At 34.7% G+C, this 12092-nt stretch overlaps 2 protein-coding genes across 3 annotated transcripts in view; one reads left to right on the forward strand and one right to left on the reverse strand.

The window, feature by feature from the left end:
• Positions 1 to 362: 362 nt before the first annotated feature.
• On the forward strand, positions 363 to 3281 carry LOC117119101 (sialidase-1-like). Its single transcript, XM_033263913.1, has 3 exons — positions 363 to 1170; positions 1765 to 1859; positions 2479 to 3281. Exons 1-3 carry the CDS (start codon positions 546 to 548, stop codon positions 2893 to 2895), a joined length of 1137 nt encoding a protein of 378 aa, XP_033119804.1. The 5' UTR covers positions 363 to 545; the 3' UTR covers positions 2896 to 3281.
• Positions 3169 to 12092, reverse strand: part of LOC117119100 — a 10783-nt gene continuing 1859 nt past the window's right edge. For both annotated transcript variants that reach the window (XM_033263911.1, XM_033263912.1), the window contains exons 2-8: positions 11774 to 12055; positions 10676 to 11002; positions 9094 to 9322; positions 8104 to 8228; positions 7501 to 7653; positions 6014 to 6148; positions 3169 to 5730 (exon numbers count right to left, since the gene is read on the reverse strand). In XM_033263911.1, coding sequence (XP_033119802.1) covers positions 5351 to 5730; positions 6014 to 6148; positions 7501 to 7653; positions 8104 to 8228; positions 9094 to 9322; positions 10676 to 11002; positions 11774 to 11993 — 1569 coding nt within the window. In that variant the 5' untranslated portion in view covers positions 11994 to 12055 and the 3' untranslated portion in view covers positions 3169 to 5350. The remainder of the gene's footprint in view (positions 5731 to 6013; positions 6149 to 7500; positions 7654 to 8103; positions 8229 to 9093; positions 9323 to 10675; positions 11003 to 11773; positions 12056 to 12092) is intronic.

A 12092-nucleotide genomic window follows, 5' to 3' on the forward strand; every position in this document is an offset into this window, starting at 1 on the left:
GAACAAAATGTAAAAGCAATAATTAATTAATATTACGTATTTTGTATTTTTAATTTTCATATTAGTTATTAGTTTGATTCATGTATTACGCATTTTTATATTGATTGGCTTATTTGTTTGTGCTTGTTTGAATTCAAATGAACACTGAACTGAGTTTGTAGAAAACAAACAATAATCAAGATTAGAGTTAACTTTCTGCTGTTCGGTTTCCATTTCAAAAAACAGCATACAAAACAGAAAGTACACACAAACCTGACTTTCAGTAGCCAAATCTACCTATCATTCAGGTAACTATTTCATTAGAACTGTATAATCCTATAGGCAGCTGGGAACAATTGGATAAAATGTCCGACAATCAGACGCATCAGACTGAACTTGGTATTTTTGTACGCTTGAATGGTTTGATTGTTCTGATCAAATTGATCTTTGATCCACATCTATTCAGCTCTGCATGTATTCTGATACCACTTGGTTTTTCTTTTCAAGGGTAGGCCTAAAAAATCGGTTAGAGAGGGCCTGTCTTATCTGTTTGGGTAACACTAAAAATGATTATTTATGGAATTTCCCCATTATTATTATTATTTACTTTGTGTTTTGGATTGCGTCCTGAAGTAGTTCAGGACCAAGTATTGTTCAAAGGAGGTGACCAGGGCGAAGTATATGCCTACCGAATTCCAGTTGCTACGTTGACCTCACAAGGCAAACTGGTTGTATATGCTGAAGCACGGAAATATTCAAGAGCCGACGCAAAGTCAAAGTTTATTTCTGGAAGAACCTCCGTAGATGGGGGATACAGTTGGTCCGTCGCAGAGTTTTTAGTCGGAAACTTTGCCACCAATGATGGTATTAACCTTGGAGCAACGTTATACAACGCTGAGCGCTCAGAATTGTTAATTTTGTACACAGAATGTGCACATCGAGAATGTGAAAGTGGAGTGACCTCAAATTACATGTTGAAGTCAGTTGATGGAGGCGTCTCATGGCAACCACCAGTTGACATCTCAAAGGAAAATGGCACAAATAATATTAATAATTTGTACAATTATTCCTGGACTGCTGGGCCAGGATACGGCATACAGAAGAAACTGGAGCCTCATAAAGGTCGTTTGATTGTGTGTGGTCATACAGTACACGAGGATCATCACGGACTGGAATGCATTATAAGTGACGGTAAAGTCAAAATCAACCAAGTCTTCTTAATGTTCATATACATTATTTGTGATGTTGATGAAGGTTGTGTTTGGTGGTGGTCAGGTCGTTATGTTGACGATCAAGGCCAGTGGTGATGCAAGTATGGCTCTAGATCATTCAGCTGATGAGGCTGATTTCATATTTATTTGATTTATTTAATATCTCTAACAAGGACAAATATACACAGACAAAAATAACACGCATAAATAGTTAGAAACAAAAACAACAGTTAAGATATTGAGGATAAGTCCCAGCAAAGGGACTTATTTCGAGAGGGATTCTGATAATTTTCGACGAAACGCAATTTAGGACCATTTTTAACTGTTCTGAGACTTTTTAGTCAGTTTCTCCGAATCCATGGACCACAGCGTTTGGATGGGTATTGGCCTCGCTGACTATAGAGACGTTCTTAACTCCCCCCTATCCAGTAACGCAACCACCGGGTAAGCCAGTGGTGATATTGTGGTGATGATAGTGTAGGCCTTCTAATATATTTGTTATTTATAAGATACGGTAGTAACTGGTATAAAGTAAAAACCTTAATTACCAACCACCATTTTGTTATATTTATAGATCAAGGCGTAACATGGAAGCGGGGTGCATCTCAACCATCTCTTCCAAAATATGGCCCATTAAAAGCTGGTGGATTTTTTGCATCTGAAGTTCAGGTTAGCCTTTTAAATTAATACCGATTTTCATATTTAGCCTTCAATATCCTACACCATTTAAAAACATTACATTAGAACTTGTGGTTAATTTTTATTACGATATTTTCGGTTTAGTTCATTAATATCAGCTGGTAGACGATTTATTTTTTGTTCAGTGTACAGAGCATGTTAAGCACAGGTTCGTCCATTACACTCGTCTCTCCCTGCCCGGAATGATGCTTACCTTTCTTTAATGCAGTGTTTTACAAATACTCCAGTATTCTTAGGATACATAAGTTGGAACTTCGTGTAACCATTGTTCATGAATTTAATTTTTGAAACCACTATTTCGTTTTTTCATTGAGAGTTTTTGAAAGTGAGGAACTTGAGGAGGATTTAAACCCATGACATCAAACCACCAACCTAGTCCCTCTAATTATTTTACAGGCTGGTTAGGTTTTCAGATGTGATGTGGTTTAATACTGACCCGAAAATAATATATAATTTCTATCTCTCTCTCTTTGTTTATTATAGGATACAATTATGATATGGACACAGATTCTGAAATAAATGAAATAATAATAATAATTATTATTATTAGAATATTATTTGAGATATTTTTTCCCGTTTCTTTATTAAGATTGTCGAACTGCAAAATGGTTCCATTATGTTTAATGCTCGTAATAGTATGAACTACCAGTGCGCTTGTCGTGTGGTAATGCTGAGCAATGATGGAGGCGACACTATTGACTTCGACAGCATCTACTTTGACGCCACACTGATCGACCCCATTGATGCAGGAGCAATACTTGTGCACGGAGGCTACTTATTCTTTGTTAATGCAGCCAGCAGCAAATCCAGAAGCAACATTACCTTAAGATGGAGTGCAAATGAAGGCAAGACTTGGGATGGAGCCTTAAGTATCTATCGAGGTCCAGCAGCCTACTCCACGTTGACGAGTGTCGATGAAAATCATATTGGTGTTGTATTTGAACGGAGTATGAATGGCAAGGATGATGCTGGAAGCATATGGTTTACTCTTGTTAAGATTAAATAGACATTACAAGAGAGATCTTTAAGATCTTTAAGATAAATATAATGCAACTGGATTTTCATCAGATTTATTTTTAGCACATTGTACTTTTGCAACTTTCACTGTTCCTCGTAATTTTGGTGACATTTTACTAACCTTCTAATTATAATCTTTTTATTGATTAACATTGGAAAAATTTTTTTTTTAAATGATGGTTAATATGGAAATTTCCGTTCACTATTCGCAGAATATTCAGAGAACAAAATAAAATTGAAAAAATATAGGCCTAACTTGATGTAAGGATGACTCATTAAGGTTTTATTTTTTTCTCCATGTGGTCCTGATATAGACCTAACCATTTAAAGAACATAGGAAGAGAAACGAAGAGGTAAAACAAAAAAAGGAAACTACTTTCTCCTTTCTTTATCTGTCATTGTTTGTAAGGAAATACAAAGTAAGATAAATCATTTAAAATAATCATTTAAACTCTGAAAAGAATAAATAATCTTTGGACTAAATATTTAAAATACCAAGCTGAACGATTAAATGAGATGATCACGGTTTCTTTAAACCAAGAAAAGGTAATGCAAAGCATATACACATCCTCTATGTATTATTGAATTATAAGCCACTATGCTACACTGGATTGCATACCATATACTCGTGTATATGAAGACGAGGCTTAAAATAGTATATTACGATCGAAAAACAGGAGCTCGTCTTATACGCGCGACATACCGGTGCAAATTTTAGATTTTTAAAATCATGTTCTTTTGTGCGGATCATCCGAAAAACACGAATTTACTTCTGCAATTAAGCTACTAAAATTTTAGTAGGCCTATGAATGTACGCAATTTTAAATTCGGGGAAATAAGCTTTTGACGAACATTTAAAACCTCATAAAATGGTATTATCTGTAAGATTAGCGGTACCCCTGCATTTGGTTTCGTTTTTAGCCAGAGATGCAGTATCAAGTCCATGAAATGTATCAAAAAGTTTGAATTCCGACGGTGAAATGTATTATATACGCCCGAGATACAAATATCGTCCAAATACCTTCTCAAACTGAGGGGTCGTCGTAACTAACTTAGAGGATGACATTTTACACAATCATGCAGAGAAATATAAAGATAATTCTACTCTGTGTTTCTCACATGTGTTTTATAGGTGGACTCTCATTTTTACCATTTTTCTAGGTAAACGTAAAAATTAGCCTACTAGGCCTATTTTTTTTTTCTGATTAAACAATTTCTCTGCTTCCAGACAAAAAATGAATAGTAAAAAAAAAGTAAAGCTGTCTGGATTGGCTCATTTACCCATGACCTATTAATGATTGGAGACTTTAAACGGAAGATTAAACATGATATTTGACAACAATTTATACGGATATGTGTTTTTTCAAATCTATTTTATGTTCTAAAAATAGATGTGAAAAAACACATGCCAGGTATCCGCACCAAATTAGCAAGAGCCTCTACATCCACCGAACCTCATAAATCAGCTAATACAGATCATGACATTTATTTTAACCACATCCAAGATTGGGATAACATAATGTTCTTGATAGTGAACTTAAGGTCTTTCAAAGACAAGTTAAAGAAAGCATTTGGATTAGGAAAACCGAACAAGTAATAAACAGGGATACGGGATCACATGAACTTTCTCACCTTTATGATAACCTACTGATTTCCAGAACATCAGGTGCGGGGCGCAAGGTCTAAGACCAAGAAAACTAACCTACTGACTGAAGGCGTACATCGCGTATATAGCGGTGTTGACCAGCATTAGAATCAATGCTTGAGAAAGGATAGCCGAAGTGCATCTGAAGCATTGCAGGTTAGTAACAAGTTTCTACTGGTTAAATAAAAGAAAATCATTCAAAAAATATTTATGAAACCAGATGAATTTATTCAAAAATTAAAATGTGAATGATTGTGAATATAATGTGCTGATAATGTGAAAATGAGAAAACAAATTTGGATTTTTAATCAAATTGACAAAAAAAATGTCTTTAAACATGTTTCTGAATAAATGTATGAAACCAAATAATGTTTTGTTTCTTTTTCTTAAAGCCGGGCACACACTTTGTCCGCCGAGGATCTATCGACCTTGGGCCGGAGAATCAATCCGTACTGTGTGATCGCTTGATGACGCGATTCCTTCTTTTGATGAAACTATGTAGTGTCAATAAAACACAATAACTGACCAAGCAGAACAGGGCAAGAACTATGCGCTTGTCCCACAAATAAGCCTTCATGTACGTTTACATGGCCGTTTGAAGGCAACAGTTATGGACGGAGTTTGTAAAGCGGAATCGTGCAATTGTCGGTTGGCAGTTTGTGTGGTTGTTGAAATCGACCCGGCCCACCGCGTGCGTCTCACAGCGTTGTGGTATCCGACCCAGTTTTTTTTTCAACGTCAGTGTGCACCCTGCTTTAAAGATACTGGTCTATTTAAAAATAAATAATTATTTATTCGTTTACATGACTCTAACTTCAACATTTTCAAGAACGATATTTTGATCAACAACTGACGGTTTCCCTCCTTTTGGTTTTGGAGGCATCGCTAAACACAATCTTTTCCAACAAATTCTCTTCGATCTCGCCGATAGGTTTTCTTTCCAGCGTATGACATCAACTACTCTTAGTATATGATCTAGATCATCACGTTGTCCAAACAGTTCTGTTACCGATACATCACCAAAAGCAACGGGAATCACTTTAATATTGCGGACACTGAATTCTTCCATTATGATTGAGAACTGGAAATCCCAGTGTTGACTAGACTTCAGATTCTTTGTCAACACCAGTATACAGTAATTACTGCGTTTTATATGTTTAACATATTCATCCAGATAAGCTATTAAATAAAATGCAAAATATATAAATGATTATAATAGTAATAATACTAATAAGCATAATATCGATCATAATATAATGTATTCCTATACATGAGCACTGTTTCTGTTCTTTACCACTTTGTTTCAAATAGTGCTACGCAGCAAGTCTGATTCATACTATATTTCACAGGTTCGAGTCCGGAACGTTAAGTAGTAGCCATAGGCACACGAATTTCAGTCTATTTGCTGATTGATAACGTAAAGCCATAATAGTATAATTGTTGGCTACAACACCATACTTACCAGCACCAGGTAAAAAGTGAATATCTGGAAAACAAACTGAATACGAGTTATTCCGAAGTTGAGACCAGACCTCTTCCAAGGCAAACTTCCGATCATCTTCGGAGCCGCTATACGACAGGAAAGCATCCCAGTACCCTGAAAATATAGTGATGTTAATTAATAATCACCAGGTTCAGCTATTAATAATTTTCAATCTTGTTTGTCTTTCTGTTTGCTGGTTTTATTTCTTGCTAATAAACAAAAAGATTGGAAATCACAAAACATCAAATTGAAATGAGAGAATCTTAAGGATATATAGAAAATTGGAAAATCTTACACGTTACAAAAAATGATAAGGCATCAACATTTTCAAATTAAAAAGGTAAGAGAAATGAATAATAAATAAAAAACAAACGATACGATGATGTTTTATCGTACTGTGCTCATTACGTTCCGAAATTATTGTGAAAATAAAAATCTCACAAGAGAGTCCGGTGGCCCGGGAAATCGAACACACGACCTTCAGATAACTAGCTTGGTGTCTTAATTACTAGGCCACCGAGCTTGCGCTTAGTGGTGAGTGTTGAATCCGCTATTCCGATGATGTTTTTCGTCAAATATTAGTATTAATTTTGCCCCACATGACTTGTGAATGCTCAGTACGTTCCAAACGTACGAAAACAATATTCCTTACCAAGCTTCTGTCCAGTAACATAATCGGAATAAAAGTACATTTTTCGACACACAAACGGGAGCTTGACGAGCATTAATTCTGTTTAGAATAATACAGATACAGTTACGTGTCCTCATTTTCCTTTCTATTCTACTCGGTTATTTAAACTCAAAATATTCTTAATTTCTTTTTAAGATGCATATTTTCATTGAACGCTGTGTACAGCTACATAATCTGATGTTTTTATAAACTGTCATTAGTCACAATAAGCTTTATTTGTGAATTTGTTATGGCCTATTTATTACGGTGAAATTTACTAATGATATTTATTTTCATTACTCATTGTTATCATCTGTATCATTATTATCAGCATTATCGATACATCATCACTAATCATCATCATCATCATCACTATCATTATTGCTATTATTATTATTATTAATATCAATATTATTTATCATCATCATCATCATCATCGTCGTCGTCATCATCATTACTATTATTATGACCATTCTGTATTTATGACCAACAGAAGTAATCTTTTCTCATTCTCTTGATATATACGATCAAAGCAATCTCACTGAAACTTCGAGACAGTAAACCAGTGCAATGGCTTTACCTCAAAATACCATAGGCCTATTCTCACACATGGTGTACCGAAGGCTTAGTCATTTTATTACTAAATATGCCTATTATTACTACTGCTACTGCTGCTGCTGCTGTTGTTGCTGCTGCTGCTGCTCTTGTTGTTGTTGTTGTTGTTGTTTTTATTATTATCATCATCATCATTATCAATTATTATTTCATGCCTAATTAAATATATGTAGTAATCTACCTTCATCTTGAACCGGATTGTGCTGGAACTTACGATCCTTAATCCAGATACGCACATCAAGGTGTACAAAATACCAAATGATTGCAAAACTAAGCCCCAATAAGACCAGAGAGCCAATGACACTAACCAGTGGCACATACTCAAAATATCGAGCTGTGGATTAAAACAATTTCAAATGTTTTAATTATTAATATAACGACGAAGTCATTGTCAAAAAATAGCTTTAGGAATTGTTGGATAATTATGCAAGTGAGGGCCTGACTTAATAATATATATCTTGCATTTGGCTGTAATCATTGCAAAATATGTTTTGATGATACTGTAATAATAAACGTATATTTGAGTATAATATGATCAGTAAATAATTATTAGTTTTCTTATGAATGTTTGTTTAAACAATTTATCGAGAATATTTGCAAATACTTTTATTAGACTTATTTGTCGTCATGTATTATCGGGTATTGATAATTTGAAATAAAATTTGTTTGGAATCCCATTCTTTCTATGATACATGAAGTTTAACAACAATATTAATAATAATATTCTTCAGAATCATATGAGCATATTGTTATACTACTTACTGCAACGGCACACTATACTTACGAGTAAATTTAAGTTTGTGGGTATTATTAACTATGACGTTATCAACTATAACAAGAGCCATGTAGGTTGTTAACGCCCCTTTGTCTACATCTAGCACCTCCAAAGAGACCGTTGCCGAATCATTACTGTAATAAATATATTCATATCCTCGAACAATTAAAGATACATATAGGTCTATCTTCAGTGTTACGTCATCCTGTCGTTTAAGCCAATATCAAAAATATTGTGACAATTTTCATAATATCGTCATTTTCATCGTTATAAGTTATTTTTTAACGTCTTCTTTTCATTGTAAGCCTCCAGCTCATGATGATGATCATTAACAACATCATCATCAGAATCACTATTATAAATCTTCATAATCATAATCATCATCATTATCATTATCCATTATCATCATCATCATTAATATATTTATCATAATCGTTATTATCATTATTATCTTTATAATTAACGTCATCATCCACCTCATTATATTCACCATAATCTTCGTGGTCCTATCCATCATCATCATCATCATCATCATCATCATCATCATCATCATCATCATCATCATCATCATCATCATCATTATCATCATCATCATCATCAATGTCATCATCCTCCTCAACATTATCCTTATCGTCATAGTCATAGTCATCACCTCCTCCTTCTCTTTTTTCTCCTCATCCGTCATAAATCCATTAATCCCGGTTTCCTCTTTTTCGTCCCCGGCCTTTCACTTCCTCATAATACTCTTTTAATCCTCTCATACTCTCCTGCCCTTATACCATCTTAGGTTAACACTCTTACGTTCTATTCCTCTTTATATTAATAATCACTCCCTAGCTCATGCCATTCTCCCAATCATTTCTTCTGATCATACATGCATCATCACACCATCGTCATCACCACAATCATCATCAACGTAATTTTGATCTCTTACAGCCCTAGATCATCACGCCCTCTAAATATATTTACGTCACTAGTGAAATACTACAGTATGCCAACCTGGTACGTATGCTGTACTCGTTAAATACAGAGTTTGAGGCAGGGATACCATTTTCGGTGTCAAGAAACAGCAGACTATCACTACTGTTGAAGTATTTCCAAGTAAAATAATATTTGATATCAACTCCAACGTAGAAACTGCACGAGATGTTTGTGCTATCGTGCGGTTCGTAGATGGGATGATCAAGCCGACACGATTTAGCTACTGGATCACCATTAGGTTTGATAGCTATATAGTAAACAGGAAAGAGACTATGATGCTAAAGATTCTCTTTAAGCCTTACCAAAAATATTATAGACTTACTGTTTTGTTACTGCTATTATTACTGTTATTATTAATATAAATATTACTATGATTAACACTATCTTATCATTATCGATATCGGAATCATTGTTATTGCCAATGTTCTCGTTGTCATCATCATCGTCGTCGTCATCATCATCATCATTATTATTATTATTATCATTATCATTGATAAAAAAAAAAAAAAAAAAGCTTGTAGAATACCTCGTAAATATTTCTGAAAAAAATTGGGTTTTGTTTTTTTGTCTTGACGTTTCTAGATTGAGTTGGTTCAATAGTCACTGGAACGTCGAGACACACTCCCAACGCAAGCAACAGTTCTTTTCTGAACTATATCTACTGTATGTGGTGTACCGCAAGTATTTATCATTGTTGTTTCGCCATGCAAACCTTTAAACCATATTTTATTAATTCTATTATTCTTAATATTAATTTTAATAAAAATGGTTATCGTAATCGTTATCGTAATTGCAATAGGGAGGTTTCTCAAGCTTACGAAATCGATAACCAATACGGCTACGTCATCAAATGTTTAATCAATCCGGGCCCCTGCAGCATATATGTCACAACGTAGGCCACCATGCTTACCGTATTCAGCTCTTATATATTTTCAAGAATGTTTTAGGCACAAATGACGATAATAAACATGACGTATTCGTATTCGTTATCATTTTCGGAAGGTTGCGAAAAGTCCCTATTTATATCATTACTGTATTATTATTACATTATTTTATTATAATTAGTAGTAGTACCACCACCAATATATTCATCGTAGTACATCGTGGTGCCAGCGAGGGGGGGGGGAGGGTGCTGGATAGGTGGGGGGGGGGGGGGGGGGGGGAGGGTGCTGGATAGGTGGACCCCCGTCGGGGAGAAAAACAACAATTCTTCGGGGAGAAAAAAACGTATATGTATTTTCTACATACCAGTAGACTCCGAAGTCGATTAAATAAGCCTTTCGAAACCCCTAAATTGTATTTTTTAGGGGGCTTCGCCCCTGGGACACATTCGAGGGATTTAAACGACTGGCCACACCCACTTATCTCGTCAAAAACATCACCCCCCCCCCCCCCCCAAAATATCACCCCCCCCCCCCCCCCCACTTCACTCGGGCAAGTCACTGGCGCCACTACTGGTAGGTAGGCTTTATTCATAACTCATACGTTTGGACCACAGTCCCACTGGGAGATCATAGCCACAGCATTAGGCCTTACAGATTTTCCTTTCCTTCTTTATATTAGCAGATCTCCTTCATCCCTCTTATTCTACTGTACTTACGCTTTACATGAACTTCTATGTTACGGAATATAAACTGAAGCGTCGCATTATTTCTGGCCACACATGTGTAAATGCCATTATGACACGTCTGCGGTTGCTGAAAATACAGTACCTGATTGCCACTGAGCACTTCCGGCTCGTTACATTTCTGTTCACCATCATCATCATCATCCTCATATGGTGGAAAGACTTGTAATATTCCATCTTTGTACCATTCAATATAATCCGCATTCGGAACTCTACAATCTATAAAGAATTGTTCGCCTTCTATAACGGTCGGGAATGACATGGTTCCATTTTCACCATCGCAGAATTTTAGTTCATTGTCTGAAATAACCGAAAATGTTTTCTAAATTTCTTTATGCGATACTTTTTTTTCATACCTTGTTTCGCGAACTAAATTTCTTGAAGGTAGTCAGAGGAAGGCGAACAAAAATTGTTTTCTTATTTAGCAAATAGTTTTACCAAAACATACAAACTGAGGAGAAAATACAAATAAAATTGTATTTGTGAATGTAAACAGGGATGGTTAAATGCTTTCAATTTATATGAAGAAATATGTAACATATCTTATTTTTGGAGATTTCAAGGCAGCGGCGGCGTGTTAAAATAGTAAAGAACATTTTTTTCGTGGCGGCGGGTGCGCTAATGGGCCAAAAATATTTTTTTTATTCGAAATCATCATCGGGCGGCAAGTTCTCCAAACAAGGTATAAAAAGGTCCCGCATTACACGGTTAAAATGATAGTACATGCCTCAAATGAAAGAAGTGAATGTTGCGCTTAATATATTTTGCCATCTATTTACATTGTATTCATTCATTCATTTATTTATTTATTTATTTATTTATTTATTTATTTATTTATTTATTTATTTATTTATTTATTTATTTATTTATTTATTTATTTATTTATATATATATTTATTTATTTATTTATTTATTTATTTATTTATTTATTTATTTATTTATTTATTTATTTATTTATTTATTTATTTATTTATTCGCTTACATTATCATTATGCATTTATTCAACTACAGTATTTCTAAACTGATAAGTACGAATAGGCTTAAAATGAACTTATCAAACTGAAGACTTACCAGAGCTGTTAGACCATATATCGTTAAAATTGCATTCTATATCCATAGCAGAGCGTTCTATATCCACGGCAGACCACAACTGCACCACAGCGCACTCAACACCACGTAGTCCGAAAGGCAACGTTAACAAAATATTTACAACCATGCTAATTATTATTGTGTAACTTGGTGATGCTAAGTTGTATGGCTGACCTAAATCATTATTGGAATGGTGCGTCATTTTTGTTTAAAAACTAGGCAGTGACATTGATGAACAGTGATGTTTAACTTCAGTCACATTATCTGAATGATTCAAAATAGAAGATATATATATATATAT

This window comes from Anneissia japonica, unplaced genomic scaffold, assembly GCF_011630105.1.
Source record: "Anneissia japonica isolate Jap-2015-1 unplaced genomic scaffold, ASM1163010v1 scaffold1792_len1028045_cov167, whole genome shotgun sequence".
NCBI lineage: Eukaryota > Metazoa > Echinodermata > Crinoidea > Comatulida > Comatulidae > Anneissia > Anneissia japonica.